Below are 27,297 nucleotides of genomic sequence, written 5' to 3'. Positions count from 1 at the left end.
CAGATCAGCAGTTGACGCGTAACGATGAGTAAGGCCAGGAGGTGCGTGAAAGACAGAATGGTAACAAACGATGCGTAGATGGGCGCAAGGGGCGGTTTATTTCTCACGAGGTGCTGGAGCTGGCTGAGGAATGATCTTCAAGATTCGGAGTAATCTCAGGGTCACATTCTCCTGCTTATCGATACGCGATAAGAAGACTATCTTCGGTGCGTTTTAATCGGTGCCCTTTGGATATTGAGGACATTTAAGACACCCTCACAAGCCAAAGAACCTCATGCTCATACGGTCATACCCCGCCCTCATTCGTGTCGCTGAATTAGATCCCACAGGTTCCCATACAGATCCTCAAAGACAGCCACAGTTCCGTAGCTCTCCTTGATGGGTGGCCTGGCCCATTGGACACCAGCCTCTGTGAAGCGAGCATGGTCGCGCTCAAAGTCATCTGTCTCCAGAAACAGAAATACCCTGCCGCCCGTTTGGTCGCCAATGGTTGCGGCTTGCTCCGGCGTCGACGCCCGGGCGAGTAAAATCGTCGCAGCGTTGGCAGGGGCGCCTGGTGGTCGAATCGTCACCCAGCGCTTCTGTTGGGCTGGAACGGGCCTGTCTTCCACGAGGGTGAAGCCGAGCTTGTCAACGTAAAAGGCCAAGGCTTCGTCGTAGTCGCGGACGACTAGCGACACATGGGCGATGTGCGGCATCGTCTTGGTGAGACAGATGGAGGTTGATCTCTTACTTTGACATCCAAGCCGTATTTGTCAGGCTGCATGTGAGATCCTCGACCTTTCAATTGCAACAAGCACGTAGTTCAGTGACTCAAGGTGAACCTGGACTCTGGAGTTCGACAGTCATCCAGCTTGCGCCTTACCTAAAGAGGAAATCCAGGGTCTTCAGGCCTCAGGCCCCAGAGGAGGCCCTGGCCCAAGGGGATCACTCAGAGACATGACCTCATCCGTCAGACGACGGAGAACACGCACACACAAACACGCAAATGCACACGCACTGCCGATAAAGCTTCGACTGCCGACGCGATCTACACCGCACAGACAGCGCAATTCCAGCTCCTTGGTCAGTTCCACGGTCAGGGGTAGCCGCTGATGCAGTCGTGCAGCGCCAGGATGCGCAGAAGGACGGCAAGCCCGCAGTCAATCACCATGTCTTCTCACCTCGTATATATCCCTTTCATCCAGGCTCTGCGCCTCGAGCCTGCGTGATGATGCCCTTTCCATTCGATTCACCTCATTCTACTATTCTATCAACATCGTGAAAGGGCTGGCCCCGTCACCATGTCTTCTTCACCTGCCAACCTCAGTCCCGGAACCTCACCACCGCCATGCGTGGTTGTCGATGGCTTCAGACCACCAGAGCCGTCGTGGACTCCTCCACCACCCCCATCAGCTACCACAGCAGCAAGTACAAAGGGAAAGGGAGCGTGGAGGCCCTCAGGAGTGTCACCCCCAGCTATCGCACCGCCGTCACCTCCCACAGATGGTGATGATGATGACGTCCCCCGGCGGACACCAAGCCCTCCATCTCCAGTTATGAGAGCCGAAACACCGACGCGCAGGAGCAACGAGACTATTCCCATGCAAATTTTCAATAATCCAGACGCGCACCGCGGTCGGAGAAGCCACGACTTGCCAGTCAGACCAGCCGACGCGCCCCCTCAGCCAACTGTTCTCCCCTCCTCCACGCAATGGGTGACGCCGCACCAAGATGACGAGATTAGGCCAGCAACACCACGGGATGCTCCCATTGTCAGAAAACCTGTGTCCAACCACCAATTCCGAAGTCGCCCACGGGCGCAGTCGGCATCCCAGGCATTACAACCGACCCCCGGGAACCGCGACAGTCTCCCCACATTCGCGCAGTCACAGGCTGACTACGGTCACGCCAACCCTCTCCATGCTCACCCAGTGCCTGAAGTCAGAAGCCACGCGCCTTCAGAGAAGTTGCCCATTGACCAGCTTCTGTATCAGGATCACCCAGATGCGTCATTCGCACCGCCTGCTCCTGTGCCGCCACCGCCTCCAGCTCCAGCACCAGTAGCCCCGACCACATATCTCCCCACCCCTCAGCCGGAACCATCGAGGTCGTCATCAAGTCTTGATCTGTCCCGTTCGACTTCCACCGACAGCCCCTCTTCAGCTGGGTCCCCGGCCAAAGGCAAGTGGTTCGCCAGCCTGGGACAGAAAACATCATCAGGATTCAACAATCTGGCCCAGAAGTTTGGAGGAACCGGCTTCGTCCCCGGTACGCTCGAAAAGGAGTGCGACAAGGCGGCCCTCATCCTCAAGACGTTTTGCAAGGAAGGTGTCTACGCAGACCCCGTCAAGGTGACCGACTCAGCAGCCACGCCGCCAATGGAGGGCCAGCTTACGACAGCCTCGACGCCGAAGCGACCACAGGCCATGATGACCATCCCCACGAGAATCATCAACGAGGCCGTCGGGCTTGCCATCTTCACCACCTTCCGCGCCGGCCTCGAGTTCAAGTTCGCATCAGGGCCGGGTATCCTCGTGGCGCGACTACACGACGGATCATGGAGTCCCCCCTCTGCGATCCAGCTCCATTCGTTTGGGGGCGGCTTTGTAGCCGGCATGGACATATTCGATTCTGTGTGCGTCATCAATACCCAGGAAGCCCTCGCCGACTTTATGACCAAGCGAGTCAGCATTGGCGGCAACGTCGCCGCCGTGGCTGGGCCGTGGGGTGTCGGGCGCGCGGTCGACTGGGCCACCAAGGTGGACAATAAGGGCAAAGGCAAGGACACAGCCTCGCCGGATGACTCCACGACTTTCTTGAACAGCCCTCCTGCTCTCCCGACCCTCGAGGTCAACGGATCCCGCGTTAAGATTGACAAGGAGATCCGTGGCAAAGGCGGGGCTCAACCCAAGAAGTTCCAGCCCATCTTCTCCTATATCAAGTCACGGGGCTTCTATGCAGGCGTAGGGTACGATGGCACGGTCATCCAGGAGCGCAAATCAGCCAACGCGGCGTTCTATGGCAAGGTGGTGACGTGCGAAGAGATCCTACGCGGACAGGTGCCGCCCCCGGAGGACAATGCTGCGCTGCAGAACCTGTGCGACGTGCTCAAGGGTGCCGATGGTGGTCATGGCAGGAGCACGTCCATTGATGCCACGATCTCGCCTCCGATCATCGAGATAGCGGAGCAACAGCCGAGTATCATGGTGTCGGGCGACGGAGGATCGTCGTCGTCGTCAGATGGGGAGTCGACACCGTTGCCCCCCGCATATCCTGTTGATTCTCTGCATCCAGCTGAGGCGTATGCACCGGAGAAGTTTGGTCGTATATAGGGAGAGATGGCATTGGGAAAAGGAAAGGGGCCGGGCGTCTGTATCGTTCGGTGTTTTTGCTTTTACAGGCGTATTCTTGGGAATTCTTGTCGGTTCATCGTGTTCTAGCGCTGATTCCTTGATTTGATCTTCGTTGTGTTTGGAGCCAAGAATAGACAACTACCGCCAGCATAGAATGCATGCCTGTCGCGAGTTCGTGGGTCACAGTCATATGCAAGGGGTTCTTCCACGGTTCTATGCGGTGTCTTACACAAGTGTATCATCCAACGAAGTGTAGTACAGCTGCCGCCCAATTTGATCGGCCATCGTCACGTCGAGTCAAAAGCACCAAGACAGCACGTTGTAAGTTACGTATGGCCTGATACGGATTGCAGGGAGTCGATCATTCGGTGTCCACCGCAGAGAGCACGTCATCAATCTGGTGGGTGCGCGGCTGAAAGTGATCCGCAACAAACACAAGTCTGCGGACCATCTCGCCAGCTGCTGGACAGCCAGCCGGCTGCGAGACGTGGACTGGGCGAGTTGGCGAGGGAGCGACAAGAGTGAGACAGAAAAGGTCAAGTATTGTATCACGTCTCGTCCTCAATTCTGTCCTTGAGCTGTGCTCTACATCGGTACTCACGGCAGCAGCTGTACGCGCGTCTTCCCCAGGTATATGCAACAGTGTCTCCGATTCTGATGTGAACAGGGGAGCCACGGCCGGTTGATGGTTTGGTCTCTGGTCTGTGAATAGTATCAGTGGCAGTGCAGTCATCGCTGTCTCATAACTGCTCTATAGTACGTACGTATAGTGACACGCGGCCGTGATGAGAAGCTCTTACCATCGATGGAAAACTTTGATCGCCAGCACCAGGTCCAATCAATCTTCCAAGGTGCCAAGTGCGGCATTCGGCAGTGGGGGAAAAGCTTGTCAGGACTGGACACAAAGGCTGTAAGACACGGAGCGATGCGGGTGTCGGAGCTAGTGCTGGCCGCAGCCCGCACCTGTTTCAGGTTTTCGCTGCTGCAGCAGGTCGATAAGAATTGAGAAGTTGAGAACCCAGAAACCATTTCCAGGTGACGAATCAACGTCCCTGCCGGCGCGGTCAATCGGCGCTTGGGTGATGCAAATCACGGAAGTGGAGCGACCGACCAGCTCCAGTCAGGAGTTGTATCCACTGATTGTCGAACTGCGTGGTCCAGTGAAGCCACGGCCAAAGTCGAGCATGCACTGTGTAGACTGGATGCGGCAGTTCAACAATGCGGAGGGGGCATGAATGACTGGATCTTTGAAGCGCACAGCAGTAGTGCCTAGGTCCAGTCGCTGTTGAATGTTCACCACCGATAGGAACTGGTGGTGCCAAGTGGCCTGACTGAATAGCAGCACCTTGAGGAGCAAGACTGGTCATTATGGCCCGTCCAGAAGGCAGGCGCCAGGCACTGTGCCTTCGTCAATCGCAGCAGGCGGCCGGGCCACAACCCTGCTGGCTGCCCCACCACAGATTGCAGCAGCTCCAGCCTCCAGTCGAGACCAGCCACTGGCAGTGTGCACTGCACCCACTGCACCGTGGTCGATGCAGCAGTTCGACCCCTGGCTAGGACTGCACTTGCCCCAGTCGGGTAAGGGCCATCGCAACCATCAACTTGGCCCTTTCTGATATTCTCTTCCAGCTTCCTCCTGTCCTCTCCTCAACACTCATGTCATTCATTCTGTAGCAGACGCTCACCGCGCCCAACATTGGCATTTCCTCCCTCGTCTCGCAACTTTTGGCTATCTCTTCCCCTTCTTTCGTTCTCTCCTGCCACCGAAATTGCCGATTCGTCTTGTCCCCCCCGTCGTACGGGACCCGGCTTCGAGCCTTCGACGAGCTCGCACAACATTCAATTGTGCTTATCCGGGTATTGCGAGGCAAACCTTGGACCTTCAGACCTGCCAACTCTCTTTGACCTTTTCGCCGGCCTCCAAAAGAACACTTTCGTCGTCTCGCGCTCTTCCTCGCCCTGTTGCGAACGCCCAACAATTGGCCTCTCGACGTTCACCCACACACCAAGGCGCTGTGGACCACCCTGGCGGCTGGTCACTGTCTCACTCGGCCCATCCGACCCCGCTGGCGGCTTACAATATGATTATGGGAGCGAAGATACCGGGCACCACCAAGGTTGTCACCATGCGAAACTCGTGCACCAGGGCCCTTGTGGCGTCTGTCGCCTTTCTCATCATCCTGATCTTCATGCTCCGCAACGAGCAGTCTATCGATGTTCGATCACAGATTCTACGGCAATCCGGCGTCAAGTCGGCCGGTGCCGTCCCAGAGCAGCAGCCTCTCGACCAGTCGACGCCAATGCCACCGCCGCAAGATCCAGCCTTGTCCGAATTCGAGCCCCAGAGCGACCACGTGCCCAATTGCGACATCGACATGGACCACCTGCGAGAGGTCAAGGAGCGCCACCAGCTCGAGGACAAGTTTCAGTACATGAAGCGATACGTCAAGTTTACGCGCAAGGACGGACTCGAGCGCAAGTCAATGACCCGCCTCCACGATCAGAACCTCCTGCCCAACAAGTTCAAGACCGTCGAGCTCGGCCAACACTACGGCCAGCAGGGATGCGCAGAACCTCTACTGGTTGACGTACCTCGCTCGGGCCTTCCCTCGACCGTCAATGCCTCCGACTTTACATTCGGCATTTCCACCACCTACGGCCGGTTCATGGACCCCGAGACAACATCCATCAACGAGTGGATCTTCTGGCTGACCGACAGCCGCGGAAACTCGAATGGTGGCAAGCTGCTGCTCATGCTGCTAGACGCCAGTGACGAGGAGCTGCAGGAGGTAGCCAACCTGCTCGGCGACGTGGGTATCGACGTGGACGTCTATCACAGCGATTCATCCGTGGAGATGGCTGTCCGCTACCTCAACCTGGTGCCCACGCTGTACACACACCGTGATACGCCCAACAAGAAGTGGCTGGTCACATGCGACGACGACACCTTCTTCCCCAGCATGCACGGCCTGATCGAGGAGCTGGGGAAACACGACCACACGCGGCCCAAGTACATTGGTACCTTATCGGAGGATGTGGGCGCGCTGGACCGCCACGGCTCCCAGGCCTTTGGAGGCGCCGGTGTCTTCCTCTCCGTCCCCATGGCGCAGCGCATCACGGAGCTCTACGCCACTTGCGCCTCTCCAGAGAAGATCCTCGAGTCTGACTCTGGATGGGGCCCCCAGGGTGACATTATCCTGCGCAAGTGCATCTACGAAAATACGGACACACGCCTGACGTCTGTCTGGAACCTCTGGCAGCTCGACTTCTACGGCGACCCCAGCGGCTTCTACGAATGGGGCATCAAGCCCCTGTCTCTGCACCACTACCGTGGCGGAGGCTGGCACTGGGCGAAGCCGGGGCAGTTCACCAAGATTGCCCACACGTGTGGAGAAGACTGCTCCCTGCAGCGCTTCCAGACCAGCGACGACTGGGTCATCTCTGGATACTCGATCGCGCACTATCCCGAAGGTATCGACTGGGACTATTACCAGCAGGAGGGCACGCTATGGGCTGCCCCCGAGAACAAGGGTTGGAACCTCGACTTTGTTTTTGGCCCGCAACGACCGAGCCTGCACAGGACAGGCAAGAAGATTGCCTGGGAGCTCAAGGAATCCGAGGTCCGGTCCGATTCGTCCGTGCTGCAGACGTATGTGCGCAAAAAGGACGACGAACGCTGGGTCCAGCAGGACGGGCAGCCCATGAGCAACATTGACGGTGTCATTGAGCTTGTTTGGATCCCATCGTGATGGGGTACTCTGTACAAGCCTCACCTATTTACCAAGGCCCTTGCTTGGGGTCATCATCGACAGGCACCATACTGGCCTGCATTGCGAGCGACACATCATGTTGATTTCTGGAAATATCGGCGTTCCGGTGGTGAAAGGCCTCTGGTCGTCTTGTCATAGAGGACAAGCACAGGGGTCATTACGTTGTCATTGCGCAGCCGACCGCGCCGTTCTCGTGCGGACGTACGTTGCGAAGTTCTGTCTGGGAGGCGTTGTTTTCATCTTTCTCGTCAGCATTTACGTCGGCTCATGCTATGTAATCAACCGATTGTGGCCTTCGCCGGTTTTTTGTTTTTTTTTCATTCTTCGTCAGTATCGAATACTTGCAACGGCCGGACCTGTTATTGTGTTTCTGCCAGGAATGTTGTCAGCTCACCGACAGTGGAAAGGTCGGTAAGCGAGGATTAGCGAGAAGGGTGTGGCGTCGGGCATAATCACTTGTCGACATCTTTTGTATGAAGAACTAGAAGCGAGGCCTCGGCAGACATGAGCGCGTGCCATGTGTACAGGCACATAGAGCGGTATAGCAGCGGTATATATCCATCAACATGTGTTTGCCTCTGGAACAGATTCTGGGGAGAGCGTTGGCGTGACTGACTGACTGTGAAGGTGTCTCAGACATTCGGGCGGCAGATGGGTGAGACACCGGACTACCTCGAGTCGTCCCGCAGTTTTCCTCAAAGGGTAGCATGGAAATGAAAGACAAGGCAACGAAACTTGAGTCAAAAGTAACAAACAAGGAAATCGCGGATCTTGTAAGACACGTTGGAGTTACTCCGAGGTTACTTGAGGTCATGGTACAGGGTAGGTCTCTGCCCGCTTAGTCATGCAGCCACCCCTCCAACCCCCATTTGACCCTGTTTTGGTGATGACCTCATTTCGTGATGCCCCCATCTCGACCTCATCAACAAGATCAATCCATCTCAGCTGTCCAAAGCGCAGGCGCAGGCCGCCAAGCCGCCCTGATGACTTCGTAAGAGAGGCACAGATCCTCTTTCAGATCCCCAGCTAACAAGCGCAGCAACATGCTTTCCTTGCCCTTTCGCAAGGGCACCCACATCTCCCTTGCCTCTGTCATTAGGCAGTACATTAACGAAAAGTACGACCAACACCCGGACATGTTCAAGCGTGACCTCGAAGTCATCGATGATCTTCGACAACAGGCCGTCAACGTTCACGAGCCCCATGCGAGCGGTGTCGCCAAGTTGACGCAGTATGCGGCCCAGCTCGTCTGGATCGGGGGGAAATTCCCCATCGATATTGGTGCCGAATTCACGTGGTATCCGGCGTTGGGATATAATATCGAGCGACCGCTTGTGCGTAATAATCTCAGATTCGAGCTCATGAACGTCCTCTTCAACCTTGCGGCGCTGTATGCGCAACTCGCCCTGAACACCCCGCGGGGCAACACGGAAGGACTGAAGACGGCGGCAAACTACTTCTCCCAGGCAGCCGGGGTCCTATCGCACATACAGTCGGTGGTGCTTCCCGAGCTCCGCATGTCAGACCCCCCGGAGGACATGGACGCCAACACCCTCGAGTCCCTGACCCAGCTCATGCTCGCGCAGAGTCAAGAGTGCTTCTGGCAAAAGGCTGTGCTGGACGGGTACAGGGATGCTTCGATTGCGAAACTCGCCTCGCGGGTGTCGGACTTGTACATTCAGGCGAGCGAGGCAGCTATCAAGAGCGACGCGGTGAGCAGTGCGTGGATACATCACATGTCGGCCAAGCACCACCACTTTGCGGCGGCTGCGCAGTACCGCGCGGCGTGCGACTGTCTGGAGAAGAGCCGATATGGCGAGGAGGTCGCCCGCTTGACCGACGCCGTAGCCTGCGTGAACGAGGGGTTGAGGGAAGCACGCGGCGGGTTTCTTGGCAAGACGGTGGTCGATGATCTCAATGGCTTGAAGAAGAAGGTCGAGGCAGATTTGAAGCGGGCCGAGAAGGACAATGATATGATCTACCTGAGTAGGTGTCCGAGCCTTTGGGCGAGAGAATCACTCACTAACATGTTGCAGATCCCGTGCCGCCAAAATCAGACCTCAAGATCCTCGAGCGCGCCAACATGGCCATCGCGCGGGTTCCTCCCCAGGTGGCCGATCCGTACAAGTTCTTTGGCGACCATGCCGAATTTGGCCCCGCGCTGTTCTCGCGACTGGTCCCCTTCTCGGTGCATGTAGCCATCTCGATCTACGAGGAGCGGCGCGATCGCATGGTGAACCAAGAGATCATACAGCGACTCGAGAATCTCACCGAGAAGATCCACACTCTGTTTGAACAACTTGGTCTCCCGGGATCGCTGCAAGCTGTTGAGAAGCCGATGGGACTGCCTCAATCGCTGGTGCAGCATGCCGAGGACATTCGACAGGCAGACGCCGTTGAGCGTGTGCGCCGGAGCTTTGCTGACATTGATAAGCTCAGATCGGCAGATATGATGATTTTTGAAGAAGGAAAGGCTGCAATAGCCGCCGAGGAAGAGGAAGACCAGCGCCTACGCGCAAAGTACGGCACGGATCGATGGGCGCGCCCCGACTCGCTTAGCGACCCAAGAGGGTCGGAGTTGAGGAGGGTGGCCGGGGAGATTGAGGGGTACCTCAACAGCAGTATCAGCAGTGATGGAATCGTCAAGGAGAAATTCGCTGGCATCGAGGGCTTGCTGGGTGTGCTCAGTGGTTCGGATCGTGTGCTGATGGACTTTGTGCCGTCGTCTAGACGGCCAGAGTCGTCGGACGAGATTAAATTGGCGGTTGGCAAACTACGCAGCGCTTATAGTGACATTCTGCGACTTGAGAGCAGGAGGCGGAAGAAGGTCGAGACGCTGCGCGACAACGCCCGCCGCGACGATATCAAGCCTGACATCCTCAAGGAGGCGGCCCGTCTGGAGCGCACGTATACTCAGACCGCGCTGGTGCCGGCGCATTTCGAGGACTTTTTCGATCAGCGCCTCGACAAGCTCTACGAGCCCGAAATACAGGCCATCGACAAGGAAGAAGAGGAGCAGGAGAAGGCGCTGAGTGCCGTAGAGCGCGCGAACCGCGAGTTCGAGTCGCAAAAGAGGCAGCGCAGCAACCAGGGCACGAGGGAACGGGAGGCCGCCCTCCAGAAGCTGGAGAATGCCTATGTCAGGTACAAGGAGGTCATCAACAACCTTGAGACGGCGCGTAAGTTCTACAATGATCTCAATAAGATTGTGGGCCAGGGGTTCCGCGACCAAGTGAAGAAATGGGTTGCCGACCGGCACATGGAGGCGAGGGCACTTGAGGAGTGAGTGTTTCCGATTAGGTTGCGTGAGGGAATCGACGCTGACAAAAGTCTAGGGACATTAACATGCCGCCGCTGTCCAACCTGGCGATCGGACAGCAGCCGATGCAGAGCCCTCCTGCGGCCGAGTCGCCCTTTTATGCCGCCCAGTCGCCGCCGACGCAGTCGAATCAACAAGCCTCTCACATACAGTCATGGGCGTCACCCCAGGCGGCGCACCCTGCGGCCTCGGGAGCACATATGCAGCAGCCCAAACCTGTCGCGCCACAGACATGGAATCCTGGCATGGGCATGAAGTTTGGACAGGGCGCACCGGCGCCTTTCCCGTCGGCGCAGGGCCAGCAGCAGGCTCAACAACAACAGCCGCAGCAGCAACCTCCTCCTCCTCCTCCTCCTCAGCAGCAGCAGAAGACGTGGAATCCCAGCTCTGGTATACGATTTGGTTGAAGTGTCAGCGAGGTCATGGGTATTATTCAAAAGACAAAAAGCTATGGAGGTATCTGGAGATAAGTCTATAGAAAGCGTTTGACAAAGGAAAAGATTCTCGAAAGGCACTGCATGCCCTCTGCGTTCCACAACGTATCCTACACCACCTCGACGAGCTGTCTTCAGCATCACCTCTCTCCATTCGTCTTGTGCTCCTTGCCAATGGCCTCCGTTTGGGCAGCCATCTTGCCAAACTGCCACTCTGGCAGGGTGATGCCCGTCTGGTCGTGGATGGTCTCCATCAGGGGAGGAAGCATCTGGTACACGCGCCTCGTCGCGTCAGCAGGGTCACCACCACCACCCGCACCAGAGTGACCGCCGTCGCCCGTGTTCCACACGCTGATCTTGGGCTGCATGCCCTGGACGGCGGTGCTGTTGGCGTTGGCGAGCTCGACGTAGGTACCACGGTCGATCATGAGGTACTTGATGAGGCCATCGGGTCCACCAAAGGCACCGGCCAGCTCTCTGTACGCACCGGCCATGGCGGTGAGACCCTCTGCCTTCTTGATGGTGGCGTAGGCCTCGGCGTCGGAGACGACCTTTTGAGCCTCGGCGTCCTTGGTCTTGACGTAGGCGTCTGCGTCGGCTGCGCGTGTCTCGGCCATGGCGCGCGCCTCGGCGCGCTTCTGGATGGTATAGGCTTCCGCGTCGGCCTGGCGTTGGCCGGCGGCCGCCTCAGCCTTTGCATTCTCCTCGGTCTTGACGGCGTCGGCGCGGGCGGCGGCCTCGATCTGGTAGGCATCCGCGTCGGCGCGCTGCTGAGCCGACTCCCTCTCAATGGTGGCCTTGACGACGGTGCTGGCACGCAGACGCTCCGTCTCAGCGGCGGCACGGTGCTGCTCGACATCCTTGCGCAGCTCCTCGTCCCTGACCTCCAGGGCGCGCGTGGCCTCAGCACGGGCAATGTCAACCTCCCTGTCGAGGGAGGCCTGTTGGGTCTGAAGCAGGGCCTCGGCCTTTGCGCGCTCGGCGTCGCGCTCTGTTCTCTGGACGGCGGTGCTGGCGCTGATCTTGGCGAGCTCCCGCTCCTGCTCGCCCTTGCGCTGGGCTTCGCCGACGGTACCCCTGAGCTGGGCCTCGGCGACGTCGATCCTGGCCTGGTTGGTGGCGCCCTCGTGGGCCTTGCGGGAGAGACTCTCAAAGTAGACGGAGCCAGGGGCGTCGCGGAGCTCCTTGACGTTGGCGTTGTAGATTTTGAGGCCAAACTGCTTGAGCTCCTCCTGGATGTTCTTGTAGATCTTCCTCTTGAACTCTTCGCGCTCGGTAAAGATCTCCTCCATGGTCATGCTCGAGACGAGGACGCGGGTCTCGCCCTCGATGATGCCCTTGATGATGGAGCTGACGTGCTCCTGCTGCTCGCTCTGGCCGGGCTCGCCGCCCCGGGCGCGGGACGACTTGGACGCCTTGGAGTCGGCGAGGAGCATGGCGTACTTCATGAGGGCGTCGCCCTTGTCGACGACGGCGCCTTTGGCCTCGGCGCCGCTGCCACCGCGTTGGTTGACATCGGGGCCGATGGTGAAGACGGTCGGGAGCTTAAAGTTGAGCTTCTCGTGCGTCATGGCCTGGAGGTCCATGGGGTAGTCCTGCGGTTGCACGGAGAAGCGCATGCATCGCTGGAGTGGCCAGACCCAGGCGGCCTTTGTGATGCGCACGGTCCGGATACCCATGCCTGTGATGGCGAGGTACTCGTCCGGCGCGGAGATGTGGTACGACATGGCGGCGGTTGTCGAGGCTGGACGTATAGGTCTGTTTTGTGTGTTTGTTTGTGCTGTCAAAGTCGTACGGGGGAGGACTGGGGATTTGGCTTGTCCAGTCTGGTCTTGGTGTCTGTGTCGGAAGATCCAGGGGGATGACGACCTGTTTTTATACTCGGGGACATGTTAACATTTCCACTAGTCAGGCTCATGTCGATCTGGTGTCAGCTTCAGGAGCACTGCATGCCTTGCGCCCAGCCGCCGCCTCGGGCGTGCCACAGGGCCGGCACTGCCTCGTGACCTGCTGTTGAATCTGCGTGTAAGCGGTCGTGGCGCTTGGACCCCTGGACAGGGTCTGGCGTGAACACAAAGATGTACCAGGCATCACCAATCGTTGAGTCGGGGGAAGACACATGCACGCCTGTTGCGATCCGGCCCGCCAAGGCGAGAAACCATGATATTGAGTCACCTGACAGTCTCACTTAGCGAGAGTTTACGCACGTTCGTTGAATTTGATGGGATCAATTATCCCCGGCGGCATATAGAGTCCAGGCGGTGGCGCAGTCCGTCTCGGTCTGGGGGTCTCCACATTGCGAGCAGCAACTGCGCCGTGTTAGCGGTGTAATACTACAGGGCAGAGCCCAAGATGCCAAGGGCCAAGATGCATGCGTACCTTGAGCCGCAGTGCTACTCGGGCAACTGTGCATGACAACAGCGGAATGGTCGTTGGCCGATGCCTAGCATGGAGTCATGCATACTTGTTGCCATGTATGAGTATGGAGTCTGCCTCAGCTGAGCGCGGAAATACTGAATCGCGAGTCGCGAGCATACTTGGTCATGTGATGGCGAAGGCCGTCCGGCTTCGAGTTTAATAAAGTTCCATTTCATTACGTAGCTTGAGTCTTTGAATCTGCCTGCTTAAGGTTGACCTCGCCCATCAAGACACGGTGGCTGGCTACTTATGAAAGTAGGAGGTATTGCATCTAATGGAGTACGTACCATACCCCCTATATAGATATTCGCGTAGCTGCATTAGACTCTATCATTAAATTTACTACCTTAGGAAACATTGTTTCTGATAATTACTATGCCTAACCAAAACGCTCACTGCCACCTAATAGTAATTGGTGCCGCCATTCTGCAGCCAGTTGGCACACTCCTCGCCGAGCTCTTCGCGCGCCTTGTCCAGGTACCGCTTGTTGTCCTCCTGCGAGAGAACGTCCTTCCAGCGCGAGTTGGTGCCCTTGTTGATAAAGTCCTGGGCGCCATTCTCCCAGGCCACCTCGGCCTGGGGCGGCGCCGACATCTCGGCGTGCTCCTTCATCCATGCAAAGGAGGAGTGCTCGACGGCCGCCTGGAACTTGTCCTCGGGCATGTCCGGAATCTCGAGGAACTTGGCGATGCGGCGCATGTTGCCCTCCAGGTCAGCCTTGAGGTCGTTGAAGTGGACGAGGAGCAGGTTGGGCTGGTGGCGTGCCTCCCACCAGCTGCGGATGTGGCTCCAAAAGGGCCAGCTAATCGAGATGCGGGTGTCGTCCTCGACCAGCTGGACGAACAGGTCGCGCGGGTTCTCGCTGGGCCGCTGCATGGTAGGGCCATCGTGCACCTCGTTCTCAAAGAAGGCGTAAAAGGCGGGCGTCGCGCTGCGGAAGTGGTGGTGTAGGCTCCAGATCATGTCGCGCCCGTCGCGGGCGATGAAGATGTATTTGACCTTGGGGTCCCAGACCATGGCGTCCAGCGGCAGATGCGTCTTCAGGAAGCGTCGGTGCGTCTGCGCCTCGAGCATGCCCAGCATGACAGGCCGGGGCACGATGCGAAGCTCGACCCAGGGAGACAGGGCGCCCGCTGCGACGGTCGGGTCGCCCTGGTGCAGCAGCTGGGACACAATCTGCTGCGTCCACTGTGCGGATTTGTTCACCGTCAGTCTTTGTTGGCCTTACGCATGCCTCAGCTCGCTAAGGAAGGGGGACAGAAGGCTGATATACGCACCGTCGTGCCCGACTTGGCGTACGTCGAGATGATAATGTCGTCGGGCCTCAGCTTGACGTCGTTCCACACCGTCGAGTCCTGGTGGGCGTTCGAGACCTCGCGGGTCTTGACGGGCATCTTGCCCGCGTCGCCATTTGTGCCGTTCGTCGATGTCATGATTGCGGTCTGCGGCCACTCGATGCGCGTGCTGTAACAAAGAGCGAGGGAGGTTGGACCGGTGAGGGGCTCGTCAAGCTCCCTCGCGCGGTCATATATAGTACTTTGGGGCATGGCTTCAGTCTGTCCGCTTCCACGCAGTAGACTAGTCTAGTCCAAGGAGTCCCTCCAGTCTCGCAAGTGCTGACAGGACGACAGCCTTTCCGTGCCGTAAATGGCTGGATTTTGCCATCGCCCTCATGCAAGTCAGATTGGCTGCAGGCCGATCGTCGGCTATCTTGGGCAATTGAGCCGTGATGTCTCCCCCGGTGGGCGATTGGCCGCCCAAGTGGTCGCCAGCTGGCGCTTATTTGTTATTCTCCGCACATAGCGTCGCGCTACAAATGCCAATGTCCGATGGATCGTCCCAAACGCGAAGGGGTTCCGTTTCGCTTGCGAGTTCCTTCATGTCCCCCGAACTAGTCTCCTCACTCCGCACCGGGAATTGTCGGCTATGGCGATGGTGAAATCAAAGTTTAGAACAATCACATTCACAAATGTGACGGTGAGGCGGTTGTTGACATGCAATTGCATCCTTTATCGCTCGGCGTTTCTTGATGCCACCCGTTCTGTAGGGTAGGCCGTGTGTGCCGCTGACTTGCATACCCTACAGCCAAGGTATGGACGCACCCCCGCAACAAATTACTGCGGCGCAGCCTCCAAGAACAAACAAAAGACCGAGTCAGCCTTGCAAGCCCAAAGGTTCACTAGAGCAAGGTAACTTCAGCCTTTGACTGCGCCGCGCATCGCAATGGCCCCCAATTGATTAATATCCGCCGCGTCGCCCATCTGGTCAGATGATTGATTATCTGAATCCTAAAGCGGAGCGTGAGTTCAACTTTGGACACCCGCATCCTGTCAGACTGTCGGGGGCCGTTTCACCAGCACCAGCGACAGACAGTACATGAGTAGTATTGGACCTCACCTCACAAAGCCGTCACAGGGCGCAACAATCTCAGCAGCATGTCGAAGCAACCATCTCAGAGCTCCTGGCAGCCTACGGGCACTCTTGACGCCGACGCTCCTCCTCCCTACACGGAACACGAGCAACCGCGTGCGACGACAGCCGGCAACCCCCGACATGTAGATCCTCCAAAACCATACCTCGACAAAGCTAGTCTGCGTATCGCAGATCATCTGGAGGATTCCATCGCCGACTTCAACGAGAGCATTCGAGGTGAGCCGCAAGGGTCCAAGATCGAAGCCGTCTTCCTCCCCAAAACTGCCTTTGACGATGGCTGGAAACTGCCTGGCGCGACTCTGGTCAACACGGTCAAGCCTGGCGCGCAGGCATCTACCATGGGAGATCAACGCAGGCTGTTTCACGTCAGGACACCTTCCGATGTGAATGACCCGGATCTGAAGCCTCACGAGGGAGCGTACGGCCATGGGAACGCCTCGAGCAGCTCGTCCACGGAGGCCTTTGACGGCTGGGGTCGCTGGGACGCGGGACGCAACAAGAGCTCTAGCAATGAACTCTGGTTCACCAGCCGCGAGCTGGCGGCCGAGCTGGTCGAGTATCTCCGTCACGGCTCCGGGGCCTCGCGCTATCTCAACGTTGACCCGCCCACCCGTGGGCTTGATGTGGAGGACGTCACGCTGCGCCGGCAGACGCCCATGGGCCTCTACGAGAGCAAGGCTGGCTTTGCAATTGTCATTGAGGGGAGGCGGCTATAGTCATTGTGCTGGTCTATCGGGGCTTTGCCAAGGCTCAAGGCGCACAGTTCGTGGCAGCGCTCTGCGCGTGCGGATGAAAGCCCGGACACGTCAATTCAGTGCTCAGTGCTCACGCTGCATCTTGCTGTCAGGGAAAACATCCACAGTCACGCCCGACTTGGTACTTCTTTTACTTTAGCATGTCTAAATCTGACAGCACAATTCGCTGCTCCCTCCCTCCTACTGAACCGGGGCCGGCCGTTCACCCTCTGAGTCATTCCACGGCTCCAACCGCCACTAGCCTAACAGCCCTCGACCTCGATCTCACTCGCCCTCTTCTTCTCGACGGACAACCTTGGTCAAAATTCTCACAACCACCGCGCCAGATGTCAAGCACAGCACTCAGCATGGAGGGCCCTTATAATGTCCTCGTGACCGGCTCGTCAGGTCACCTGGGCGCAGCTCTTATGCTCAAGCTGCCCAGCCTCGGCTACTCACCTCTAGGCATCGACATTCTCACCTCGTCGACGACGCACCATGTCGGCTCCGTGTCGGATCGCAGCTTTATCTCTTCCATCGTCGCTGCCAATCCGACCATCACTCATGTCGTCCACGCGGCCACGCTCCACAAACCTCACATTGGAAGCCACACGCAGCAGGACTTTATCGACACCAACATCACAGGCACCCTCGTCCTGCTCGAGTGCGCCGCCACACTGCCCACCCTGCAGAGCTTCGTCTTCATCAGCACGACCTCGACCTTTGGCTCGGTCCTGAGCCCGGCACCAGGCCAACCCGCCGTCTGGATCGACGAGTCGGTCACGCCCTCGCCCAAGAACATTTACGGCGTGACAAAGTGCGCCGCCGAGGACCTCTGCCTGCTCGCCTCCAAGCAGAAGCAGGCTTCGCTGCCCGTCGTCATCCTGCGCACGTCTCGCTTCTTCCCCGAGGGCGACGATGACGACGATCGTCGTGCCAGCATGACCGATGACAACCTCAAGGTCCTTGAGCTGGCCTACCGACGCTGTGACATTGCCGACATTGTCACGGCCTGTGATTTGGCCATGCAGCGTGCCCGAACGCTGAGCGGCGAGCGCTTTGTCATCAGCGCACCGCCGCCCTTTACGAGGGACGAGGCGGTGTTGAGAGCGCTGAACGAAGACTCTCGCAGCGTCTTCTCCCAATGCACGCCCAAGGCCCTTGATGTGTTCGAGACCAAGGGTTGGAGGTTTCTGCAGAGGATGGACCGCGTGTACGACTCGCGCAAGGCTATGGAGATGCTGGGCTGGCAGCCGCAGTACACTTTTGACAGGGCGGTGCAGACGGTGGCGGAGGGGAGGGAGTGGAGGAGCGACCTTGCACTGCAGGTGGGCAAGAAGGGGTACCACGCTGTCTCGACGGGTGTGTACACAGCGCGGTGAGCTGGGTCGTCATTATGAGTGCTGAGGGCATAGAGGTTGAAAGCCATCTTGCAGAATAGGAGTCGCAAGTACTGGGATGGGAACAGATACAAGCTAGAAGAGATGATAGACTACGAGCGAACTTCCTTATGAACCGCAAGCATCGCGGCAATGCTGAACTTTTATAATTCCTTTTTGATATGCTGATCATGCACCCAGTAACCCCTCGTGTCCCATCTCCCTCATCACGACCCAGACCTGCTCGAGCACCTTTGCATGCAGACCACCCGGTGCAGCCACGAACCCAAAGTTCCCCTCCATGATCCTGCTGCCGACGACGCTGACCTTTTTCCCATTCACATCGCTGACGACGCCCCCCGTCTCCTCAAAGATGAGCATGGCGCCCGCGTGATCCCACACCTTGCCCCGTCTATCGAGGGACTTGTACACCCAGACGGTCGTGTTGGCCATGTTGAGCGCCAGCGAGATCCAGCGCAGCACCCACGGTAGCAGGTCGTTTGACGACGCAATGTTCAGCCGCGACAAGAGGTTGGCGTTGAGTTGCGGGACTGACGACGACACGGTCGTGCAGGACGTGAACCGGACATCGTCCAGCCCTAGATCCTGCCCGTGCCTCTCCAACCTCTCCGGTTCATTGCCCTTGCCCAGCCTTTGTACCCACGCGCCGTGGCCCTTTACGGCAAAGACGACGCATCCCTCGCTGGAGATGTCCCCGTCCCCCACGGGGCTGGCCTGCTTCGGGTTGAGCTTGGGGCATCCCACCATACCTACGGCCTGTTCCCCGTCCACCACCAGGGCCGCGTTGATAGCGTACAGCTTCCCCTGCATGTACGTCTTTGTGCCGTCAATGGGGTCGAATATCCACGTGCGCCGCTCGGCACTGGGTATCGAGGACCCGCACTCGTCCACAATGGTGCAGATGGCCTCCGCATCCCTGGGTATCGTCACCGCCTCCTCGACTCCCTCCTGCTCCGCGAGCCAGGTCAATGCCGTCACCACCTTGTCCAGGAGAGACGCATCCTCACGCAGTTGCGCGGCCGACTCCTCGCCCACAATGGCGTCGCTGGGGAATTGGGTCCGTACAGTCGACGACAAGAGGGCCTGGATGGCAAAGTCGGCGATTGTCACTGGTGAGTGATCGGCTTTTTGGACGATGCCGGTTGCGGAGGATGGGGATGGCGCCAGGGTTGTGGTGATGATGTGTTCGCTCAGCGTCGAGGCTGCTCGAATGAGGGGGTGGAGGACCTCTAACTCGGCTCTGTAAGGGGAATCCATCTTGAGTTTGAGGGAAAGGACTGTGAAGGATGGATGTTGCGATATTGTGTTGGTCAAGCGATTTGATGTGAGTTCTGAGCCTGACCAGGGATTTCCAAAATGGGAAAGAACGGCTCATCGTGGGGCTCAGTCGGCTTAGATGCATTTATCGCTGTAAGCGAGCAGTCACAGGCAGACTCAACACTGAGATGACCAGGTCACTGTACTTGAAAGAGTGAAGGCCACAAAGGGATGTGTTGTAATTGAAAGTCGCAGATGATTCTAAAAGCAGATGTGATTCCATGCTGTACGTCGTTGAACCCAGTTAAACAGAACGGGTGCGCACTACATTGTACCCGATACGCCAAACACCATACGTGTGTGTGTTCATGTAGACCTAACGCCGTGATACGTGTTGATCCAGTCCCAAAATGACAAAAGAATAATCATATGCGCAAGCTTTTCATATGACAATGCCACGCTGTTGCCAGCCACCTTTGCCTTTCCAGGCCCACCACAGCAGCCCGCACGCGACAAGCACCGTGATGCCCTCGGCCCAAAACGTCGGGCTGTAGCATTGCTTGCCGTAGCAGAAGACGTCGTCGTCCTCCTGACCCGGCCCGACTTGCATGGCATCGGCACCGGCCTGGTACACGCTCGAGAAGATGGAACCCCACACGACAGAGCCGATGGCGGGGACTGTTGCAATGATGCCAAAGTTGGTCGCAAAGTTCTCAACGCCCCAGATGATGGTCACGATCAGAGGCGTCAGACTGAAGATGGCACCGTAGCCGGCACCAACCAGGCCTGAGACGACCCAGAAACGGTCCGTGTGGTTCTGCGCGGCGCCCGAGGCGAGGAACAGAAGGCCAATCGACATGAGCACGGCAAAGAAGAGCATGAACACCACGCGCGAGACGGTGATCCGCCCCAGCGGCGACGAAGGCCGACCCGGGCCCATTTGCACATGCTGGGTCTTGGGAGACGGCGCGAGGAGGTCGGTCATTGTGCCGATGAGCAGACGGGCGATTGTGCTGGTGATGCCGAAGATGGAGACATGTGTGGCGGCCGAAGTGTGATCCAGTCTTGATGCGACCGAAGGTGTTAGGGTGCCCAGAACCGTGCCCAGGTTATTGATAAAGGCCTCGCCAGGTCCGATCATCAGTAAGAAGGCCAGAGCAAACGGCCACATGGTGTGATCGCTCAGGAACTGCCTCGTCTCGGCATTCAAGACCCAGTTCTTCTTCCACTTGGCGTTGTTGTCGTCGTCGTCGTCGTCGTTCCCAGCATCGCCAAAGGGGTTGCCGGCCTCGCCGGCCGGCGTCGCAGCGTCAACAACACCGTAGTTGTGCCTCTCGGACCGGCCGAGCAGCGATCCTCCATCCAACAGCCCACTGTGCTCCAACTCCTCAATCGCCTCGTCAATCAAATCCTCCTCGTCGACCACGTGGAGGGTGAATGTGCCAATGACCCCCATGCTGAACAGCAGCAACGCCAGGAACACAAAGAAGCGGTACACGTCGACGTCGCCCTTCGTCCCATCCGGCAGCTCCTCGTAAAAGACCTTGGTGCCTGCCTGGCTCAACCACATGCCACTCAACCCGAAGCAGGTGATCGGGGTCGCCAGTGCGAGACCGCGATACTTGCCCTTGCCAAAGTTCTTGGCAACAGTCGAGACGCTCGCCATGTACCCCGCGCAGGTGCCCGCACCGATGCAGACAAACGCAAACACCATGAGAGGGTACGTCTTGTCCGCGCTGGCGTGGGGTTTGCCGACTGTGCGGTACTCCTCGTCCAACTTTTGGTAGATGGTGGCCGCGATGCCGTAGCCCAGCCCAAAGAGCACGCCCGAGACCAGCGCCAGCGGCGGCGCACCGTATCGATCGCAGAGGAAGCCGAGGACAGAGATGGGGAGGTACAGCGCGATGGAGCTGGCAATCGCCGCGCCGTTGACCTGCAGCTGCGTGTAGTGCAGTCTCGACTGGAAGAGCGGCGCATACATGGAGAAGACCATGTTGGACCCGGCGCAGAGCGCAAAGGCGTTGGCCACGATGAAGGCCACCATGCGGATGGCGTACTTCTTGCGGAGCTCACGGCGGCGGACGGCATAGGACGACGTATCGCTGTCCGAGACGGACTCGGTGAAGGGGTCGCTGTGGATGGAGAGGCGGTCGTCGGCGGGAGAGCTCGGCTCCCCATCGTTGGTGGGCATTGCGCCCGAGGTTGCTTCGTGACGAAGCGTGCGGTCTATCGGATAAGGTGACGAACAATGCTCGAATGGAAAGCAGAGGAAGAAGGAGAAAAGTCCAGTCAATGAGCCCAAAAGGTAAGATAATAGTAAGCGGGCAATGCGAGGGTTGGGGATGGAGGTCGTGAGCTCCAGCTCATCAGCAGGACCAAGGCAGGTGACTGATTGACTGACTCCTGCCTTATCGAGATTGGGGCCGAGTCCGGCCAGCCTGCACTGCATTGCGTCAGGCGGGCTAGCGTTGCCGTCATGGGCTGGAGCTTCCGCTCGCTGCCGCTCTCTTAGCGTCACGTGGACGGGGTTCGGAGCCAAAGCCGAGCTGATAGAGCTATCGATAACATCAGATAAGACTCAGACGCGCCTCGAAGTTCCAACGCGGTCCAGGACATCAACAGAGCACTTGAGTTCAAGACAGCTTCAATTCTTGCTGATGCTACGTCCTGCCCTCGACTTCATCACTACCTATCTTTGGCCTAACGCAAGATAATCTACTCAAGGTGCTGGGCCTAGTTCTTATCGCACTGTCGGCACAGACGCGGTGCTGACGAAGAAGTCTGGTTCCGGCGAGGCAGAAGGCTGGGGCTGTGAGCTCTGATCGTCTCGAATCGTGAGCCAAGGCGCACTGTTCATTTAAGGCGATGAAATTTCCGCAAGGGATGAGCCTGAGATGTACCGTATCGTTGCTCGGTATGGACTGCTGCCCTCACACTCGCTTCGTGAAAACGAGCGGACACCCATCCTACACATCAGTCAGCTTGTCTCAGCATTGGGCGCACTCAAGACATACCATGGGAAAAAGCGTCGCAAAAACTCGAATCTCTTCAGATTTCTCCGTGGCATGATGCTCCCAGTCAATGTCCAGCGAAGCCTTGCCTATCATCAGAGCCATGGACAGCGGCACGTATCTGCGCGCGAGGCAGTCATGCGGCCCAGCCCCAAAGACAAGCCAGTTCTTCGTCATGGATGAAGCGTCGCCCGTGATCCAGCGGTCAGGGTCGAACACGTCCGGGCGCGGATACACCTCTGGATCGTGGAGGGACGGGTAGCAGGAGGGCACAACCATGGCACCCTTTGGGACGGTGTAATCCGGGGTGACGGGGAAATCCTTGGTCGCCAGGTAGGGGACGAAAATCACGGGCGGGCGGTAGCGAAGGAGTTCCTTGACGACGGCGTTGGTGTATGTCAGGGACTCGAGCATGGGCAGGCTGGCTGGCGCGCTCCTGTCGCCGCCCCGGGCTGCGAGGTTCTCCTCGCGAATGCGGTCAAGGACGTCTGGTCTCTGCGCCAGGATCTGAAAGGTCCACGTCGTGGCGCTGCTGGACGCGTCCTGGGAGGCAAACAGGAAGGTGAACAGGGTCTGCCCAATTTCCTCGTTTGTGAACTCGCGTATGAGATTTGATGGCTTCTCAGCGTCTGCGTCGCCAGCCGCGAGCTTCTTTCGATACTGGTTCGAGGCCATCATGTGCAGCACCCAATGGTCAACGATGCACGTTGGCTTGGCGCCAGTCGCCATGTTGGCCTTGCACGCCGCAGCGCCCCTGGCAAAATGGGCGTGGACAGCGTCTGCAGCGCGCTTGCCGGTCCAGACCTTGGTGAAGGGGATGTATAACGAGAGCGGAACATTGACGAGCTCCATGGCCGCTGTGGCGAGGTACAGGTTGTTGGCGATCTCCTTGATCGCCTCTTGAGGGATGTAGTCGCCAAAAAAGGTGCGGCACGAGAGCGCGCAGTTGATCTCCCGGAAGAACGTCATGAATTCGTGTGGCTCTCCGTTCTTCTCCGTGCTGAAGGCGACGAAGCGGTCAAAGTAGTCGGAGAGGACTTTTTCCTGCACAGGGAGATAGGTGGCGATGGCCTTGTTGGTGAAGAGCGGCGTGAGCCCTCTGCGATACCCGGCGTGTGCTTTGCCCTGCAGGAAGACCCAGGCGCTGTGGCCGATGATGTCTTTGGCGACAGGGACAATGCACGGCTCGGCGTGCGAGGGTGTCTTGAACACTTTGTGTGCGATATCTCGGTCTGAAGCGAGGACGACGAATCTGAAAGTTAAGCATGAGTCTAAAGATGGGGGAGTCTCGAGCGTACTTGTGGAAGACCGAAACGCAGCTGAGCGGACCGCTCGCCCACTGCTCGAGATAGCCCTCGAATTTCGGGTAGAGCGCCTGGAAGAAGGGTCCCATGAGCGGAATTTTGAAACGTGGTCCTGCGATGGAGCCTTTGTTCCAGATGTACATGGCTGTTGACTTTGTCAGTGACTGGTCTCCTTTTCCTCGGATGAGTCGTGTCACCTTGGTCATAGACAACCAAGCCAAGCAGCATCGTGAGGATGAGTTGCCCTGCAGACCACTGGGCAATAAATGCAAGCCACTCGTGCTTTGAGTCGTCGTGCCATTGCTGGCTCTCGGAGAATTGCGAATTCGAGTTGTTGGAGTTTGCGGCAGCCATGGTAGCGGATACTCTCGAATCTTGGAGAATGGGAAGCAGTACAACTGGCACCAAGCTGCTCATATACCGCCGCTCGTGTCGGTCACATCTCCGCCTCTTGCGCACATTGCATTCAGTGGATATTATATCAGGCGATTTTGCTCAACACCGCCCGACCTGGACTCTTCCAACAACTTCATTGTCGGTATCCCATCAACACGGTTCCTGAGCAGGACCCGAAAAGGACTAGTCTCCGAACATGACGTGCAGGCGCACGACCAATCACTGCACGCAGTTTCCGGAGACTAAACCCAAACGGGAAATACGGCTCGCTAGACTCAAGTAGGACTAGTCTCCGACCCTCGTAGCGGGGACCAAGCTGGAAGCGCCGCGTCTCGCTTCTCGTTCAACTTCAAGACTCAAGCTGGCCAGTCCGCGTAATTTGCTCGCCAGTCTCCCCTCTTGCCAGACATAATTCCAAGAGGGATTGCTCTATCCATAATTGGTAGCGAGAAGGGCAGGCTAAGTCAATTCACCTCGCCATGCGCCAGACGTTGCGCCGGTCCTGCACCGCCTGCGCAAAGTACAAACACAGCTGCGACCTGGGCACGCCACGCTGCTCGCGATGTATCAAGCGCAGGGTCGAGTGCCACTACGCCAATACACCCTTGACGGCGCCATATGTCCCTGCGCTGCGCGTGCGTCGTCCTCACTCACTAACACCGGTGGAAGGTCCTCCCTCCATCGACGCCAGCTTTGCTGCCCTCGATCCGTTCGACTCGTACCCAGTAACAAGGCTACCACGGAAGCACGTACAACGACTGATCTACAACTGTAGGTGCGCTACTTATTCCTGTCTCACCAAGTTTCCCAATTAACAGTCGCAGTCCTTCATAAGATAGCTTTTCAATACTATCCGCTCGATCTTAATGCCGCGTCGAATCCATTCCTCGTCTCCTGGTGGCCCCTGGCGCTAGGTGATCCGGCTCTGTTCCACGTCTCCCTGCAGACGGCATGCCTGGACGAGGAGCTTTTAGCCCAAAAGGGGTTTCTCACGTCAGAGATGCTCATGGCCGACTCCGTGGCTCTTCTTCGACACAAGGTGGACAATGCAGTGCTCGCGGTGCAGGACGGAACCATGAATTCCGTCATCACACTGGCTGCAATCGAGGTGAGATGATAAAGACCTACCTCATCGTAGCGCTGGCAAGGACTGACGTAGTGATGTGCAGTTTGGAAAGGGCAACCTCGCAGCGAGCCAGATGCACATTGGCGGGGTGAAGAGGCTGGTGGCATTGAGGAATGGCATGCACGCAGTCAGTCAGACGAGCCCTCTCACGGCGAGGATGGTCAGCTGGTGCGTCTTCTTTCAGAACTAGGTCCAACGACGAGCACTCACAGTGTACAGGGTCTCGATGATTGTGACAGGCGTCCCACAATTTGACACCCAAGACGACGCTGGCATTGGGGACGGCATACCAACGTTGTCGGACTGGCAGATTGACGCGACGTCCTTGCAGTATAACGTACCCTCTCTGGACAATCTCGACATTGCAGACGACGTGAGGGATGTGTTTACGCGACTGACATACATCTTTTGGAATGCGAGTACTACAGCCATGTCTAACACCAGGCTTCACGACCTTACGTGTTTCGTCGCACATAGACTGTTGCGCTCAGAACATGGTTCGTCGGTTGGTGAGCCGTCGCAGATTTCCGAGTGCCTACGTGTTGCGATGGTGCTGTACATATTTATGCTCCAAGGACCAACGTACTTTTCACACGCAGTCATGCAGAACATGCTTGTCTGCCAGTTGCTCGACAGACTCGAGGGTGCTATGGGCGGAGCACCACGTCAATTATGGTCGCTGGAGGTCTGGCTGCTTGGTGTCGGCATGGCCGCATCGCTCGGGACCGATAATCGCCATCGGTTTCTGGAGAGGGCACGTCGTACGGCCTCTGTACTTGGGTTCGGCGGGACGGGGGATGCACTGGCGGTGATGAGGAGTATCTTGTGGCTCGAGAGACTGCATGGAGAAGGCATCTTTCGACAAAGTTGGGATGAAGCATTATTGGAATCGATATGAAAGAGTCTTGGTATATGATCTAGGCGTCCTCTTCGAGTCTTCGACTCGCATCAAGCCCAGGCCTCGCTCGCAGAAACGTCTTGCTGCGGCTTTTGAGAGCAACAGACCTTTCCCACGGCTGAAGATGGGCTTTTGCATATTCGCAGTGTACTTCTGGGTCCCAGTGCCAGCACAAATCGCTACTGACCTATGGCCGCTGCCTATCGGTGCTCACTGCCTCACGGTGACGGTGCTCACCGGGTAACTAGCCCCACATCATCCGTCCCGTAACGTAGGCTTGGGATCTCGGCCACATTGTCGGGCACCGAGCGTCGTCAGAGAGAGGCCTACCCTACAGTGATGCTCCCTTCACATTGCTCAAATGCCTTGTTGTTGACTTTTTAATTCAATTGCGTCGATAGACAAGAATTTTCTGTTTAATTCTTCTTTCTGCCTTAGGTCTGTTTTGATCCTGTTTCAGCGAGTATATTTCGAGTTGTCCTCTTGGGCAGCAATTTGGTTGGTGACGTGTCGAAACGATTCAATATTTTACTGGATAGCCTTGGAGCACAGTACAGCGTGTTAATGCACTTCATCCTGAAACAAACAAGTTACAACCTAAAAAAAGAACCTTTGTTTCATCGCCAAAGCTTGAATGGCCACTGCCCGAAGCTTGCTCACAGCTTTCGATCCGGGGACCACCCGAATGATGATCCCGTCGCCCAGAGGCCCCAGTCTACTGTGCGCAGAGCCGCAATCGAGACTCTGGAACACAGAAACGCAAAGGGTCCAGCATCACAAAGCAGTGTGCATACGTCATCCCAAACCGCGCCGCTGCCGGACGTCAGCTGATCGTCAACAAGACGCTGCGGCGTAGCAGAGGCTCAAACAAGGCTGACGAAAGGTGCCGCAGGGCCCTGGGCCGGAATAGCGTCATAACTCATCAGATCTCCCCAGGATTGCGGCGTCTTGGCAAGTGGATCCCCGCATCGGCAGCTCATTGCCAAGTCGGGACGCCTTGCGCGCTGCAACGCCGCGAAGATGCAGGGACCAAATCTTCCTTCAGGATGCACGGCCGGCACATCGGCTTTCTCAAGTTGGGATAGTGATGATGCTGACGTCGACAGTCTGACGGACATGCTAGCATCTTCATGCTGGGAGCCACTGGCACTGCGGACATCCGTTCAAACTTCAACACTACCAGGCTTGTTTGCCGCTTGGCTGTGACAGTGGAACCGGGCACTTTGGCTCACAGAGGCCGGTCGATTTCGCTACTTGGAAATCGTCTCAGTTTCGGATTCAAGTTGACGAGATCGTCACTTATACGAGTGCTGCCCTACTGATCGCCCGCAGCCGCACAGCAACATGATCGGCACCCTCGCTGACCCCTGAGCCATGAGTGGCGGCACTAATGCAGGGCCTGATCCTCGATTGCCATGGCTGGGCTCTCACTCGCTCCCATCACCACCACTCAGGGACCCGA

General features: G+C 57.7%; 11 protein-coding genes across 11 annotated transcripts; 5 read left to right on the top strand and 6 right to left on the bottom strand.

Annotated features, from left to right (window-relative positions):
• Positions 1–127: 127 nt before the first annotated feature.
• On the bottom strand, positions 128–990 carry F5Z01DRAFT_227342 (glyoxalase family protein). The gene has a single exon (XM_046258274.1). It carries the CDS (start codon positions 696–698, stop codon positions 300–302), a length of 399 nt encoding a protein of 132 aa, XP_046116337.1. The 5' UTR covers positions 699–990; the 3' UTR covers positions 128–299.
• Positions 991–2,171: 1,181 nt separating this feature from the next.
• F5Z01DRAFT_625746 (uncharacterized protein) lies at positions 2,172–3,314 on the top strand (the record flags this gene model as incomplete). The annotated part of the gene is made up of 1 exon (XM_046261448.1): positions 2,172–3,314. A coding segment is annotated over one exon (1,143 nt), but the record flags the coding sequence as incomplete, so codon positions are not given.
• Positions 3,315–5,295: 1,981 nt separating this feature from the next.
• F5Z01DRAFT_227332 (family 31 glycosyltransferase) lies at positions 5,296–7,335 on the top strand. Its single transcript, XM_046258273.1, has one exon. It carries the CDS (start codon positions 5,417–5,419, stop codon positions 7,082–7,084), a length of 1,668 nt encoding a protein of 555 aa, XP_046116335.1. The 5' UTR covers positions 5,296–5,416; the 3' UTR covers positions 7,085–7,335.
• Positions 7,336–7,925: 590 nt separating this feature from the next.
• F5Z01DRAFT_660635 (BRO1-like domain-containing protein) lies at positions 7,926–10,924 on the top strand. Its single transcript, XM_046263838.1, has 3 exons — positions 7,926–9,091; positions 9,142–10,387; positions 10,441–10,924. The coding sequence occupies exons 1-3, from the start codon at positions 8,149–8,151 to the stop codon at positions 10,829–10,831; spliced, it is 2,580 nt and encodes an 859-aa protein (XP_046116334.1). The 5' UTR covers positions 7,926–8,148; the 3' UTR covers positions 10,832–10,924.
• Positions 10,840–12,835, bottom strand: F5Z01DRAFT_227146 (SPFH domain/Band 7 family protein). The gene has a single exon (XM_046258271.1). It carries the CDS (start codon positions 12,583–12,585, stop codon positions 10,999–11,001), a length of 1,587 nt encoding a protein of 528 aa, XP_046116333.1. The 5' UTR covers positions 12,586–12,835; the 3' UTR covers positions 10,840–10,998.
• Positions 12,836–13,678: 843 nt separating this feature from the next.
• On the bottom strand, positions 13,679–14,709 carry F5Z01DRAFT_682583 (P-loop containing nucleoside triphosphate hydrolase protein; the record flags this gene model as incomplete). Its single annotated transcript, XM_046265776.1, has 2 exons — positions 13,679–14,464; positions 14,554–14,709. The coding sequence occupies 2 exons, from the start codon at positions 14,707–14,709 to the stop codon at positions 13,679–13,681; spliced, it is 942 nt and encodes a 313-aa protein (XP_046116332.1).
• A 1,002-nt stretch (positions 14,710–15,711) lies between these two features.
• Positions 15,712–17,825, top strand: F5Z01DRAFT_682582 (uncharacterized protein; the record flags this gene model as incomplete). Its single annotated transcript, XM_046265775.1, has 2 exons — positions 15,712–16,424; positions 16,811–17,825. The coding sequence occupies 2 exons, from the start codon at positions 15,712–15,714 to the stop codon at positions 17,823–17,825; spliced, it is 1,728 nt and encodes a 575-aa protein (XP_046116331.1).
• A 93-nt stretch (positions 17,826–17,918) lies between these two features.
• On the bottom strand, positions 17,919–19,473 carry F5Z01DRAFT_227191 (uncharacterized protein). The gene has a single exon (XM_046258272.1). The coding sequence runs from the start codon at positions 19,098–19,100 to the stop codon at positions 18,012–18,014; it is 1,089 nt and encodes a 362-aa protein (XP_046116330.1). The 5' UTR covers positions 19,101–19,473; the 3' UTR covers positions 17,919–18,011.
• On the bottom strand, positions 19,322–21,516 carry F5Z01DRAFT_227105 (major facilitator superfamily domain-containing protein). The gene has a single exon (XM_046258270.1). The coding sequence runs from the start codon at positions 21,289–21,291 to the stop codon at positions 19,543–19,545; it is 1,749 nt and encodes a 582-aa protein (XP_046116329.1). The 5' UTR covers positions 21,292–21,516; the 3' UTR covers positions 19,322–19,542.
• Positions 21,517–22,030: 514 nt separating this feature from the next.
• On the bottom strand, positions 22,031–23,769 carry F5Z01DRAFT_625741 (cytochrome P450; the record flags this gene model as incomplete). The annotated part of the gene is made up of 4 exons (XM_046261447.1): positions 22,031–22,066; positions 22,115–23,363; positions 23,410–23,560; positions 23,613–23,769. 4 exons carry the CDS (start codon positions 23,767–23,769, stop codon positions 22,031–22,033), a joined length of 1,593 nt encoding a protein of 530 aa, XP_046116328.1.
• Positions 23,770–24,061: 292 nt separating this feature from the next.
• Positions 24,062–26,152, top strand: F5Z01DRAFT_226766 (uncharacterized protein). Its single transcript, XM_046258269.1, has 4 exons — positions 24,062–24,582; positions 24,636–24,919; positions 24,981–25,105; positions 25,157–26,152. The coding sequence occupies exons 1-4, from the start codon at positions 24,291–24,293 to the stop codon at positions 25,833–25,835; spliced, it is 1,380 nt and encodes a 459-aa protein (XP_046116327.1). The 5' UTR covers positions 24,062–24,290; the 3' UTR covers positions 25,836–26,152.
• Positions 26,153–27,297: the final 1,145 nt, after the last annotated feature.

Source organism: Emericellopsis atlantica (assembly GCF_019669845.1).
Source record: "Emericellopsis atlantica unplaced genomic scaffold F5Z01scaffold_21, whole genome shotgun sequence".
In the NCBI taxonomy this organism is placed as follows: domain Eukaryota; kingdom Fungi; phylum Ascomycota; class Sordariomycetes; order Hypocreales; family Bionectriaceae; genus Emericellopsis; species Emericellopsis atlantica.
This window is presented reverse-complemented; position numbering and strand designations above follow the sequence as displayed.

Excerpts from the sequence above, each read along its gene's own strand:
- F5Z01DRAFT_660635 (XM_046263838.1), top strand. The coding sequence starts at position 8,149 with ATGCTTTCCTTGCCCTTTCGCAAGGGCACCCACATCTCCCTTGCCTCT. Across the intron at positions 9,092-9,141 it reads CAATGATATGATCTACCTGA|ATCCCGTGCCGCCAAAATCA; the intron begins GTAGGTGTCCGA and ends AACATGTTGCAG. Across the intron at positions 10,388-10,440 it reads GAGGCGAGGGCACTTGAGGA|GGACATTAACATGCCGCCGC; the intron begins GTGAGTGTTTCC and ends ACAAAAGTCTAG.
- F5Z01DRAFT_227105 (XM_046258270.1), bottom strand. The coding sequence starts at position 21,291 with ATGCCCACCAACGATGGGGAGCCGAGCTCTCCCGCCGACGACCGCCTC.
- F5Z01DRAFT_227146 (XM_046258271.1), bottom strand. The coding sequence starts at position 12,585 with ATGTCGTACCACATCTCCGCGCCGGACGAGTACCTCGCCATCACAGGC.
- F5Z01DRAFT_227342 (XM_046258274.1), bottom strand. The coding sequence starts at position 698 with ATGCCGCACATCGCCCATGTGTCGCTAGTCGTCCGCGACTACGACGAA.
- F5Z01DRAFT_227191 (XM_046258272.1), bottom strand. The coding sequence starts at position 19,100 with ATGGATTCCCCTTACAGAGCCGAGTTAGAGGTCCTCCACCCCCTCATT.
- F5Z01DRAFT_227332 (XM_046258273.1), top strand. The coding sequence starts at position 5,417 with ATGATTATGGGAGCGAAGATACCGGGCACCACCAAGGTTGTCACCATG.
- F5Z01DRAFT_226766 (XM_046258269.1), top strand. The coding sequence starts at position 24,291 with ATGCGCCAGACGTTGCGCCGGTCCTGCACCGCCTGCGCAAAGTACAAA. Across the intron at positions 24,920-24,980 it reads TCACACTGGCTGCAATCGAG|TTTGGAAAGGGCAACCTCGC; the intron begins GTGAGATGATAA and ends AGTGATGTGCAG. Across the intron at positions 25,106-25,156 it reads ACGGCGAGGATGGTCAGCTG|GGTCTCGATGATTGTGACAG; the intron begins GTGCGTCTTCTT and ends CACAGTGTACAG.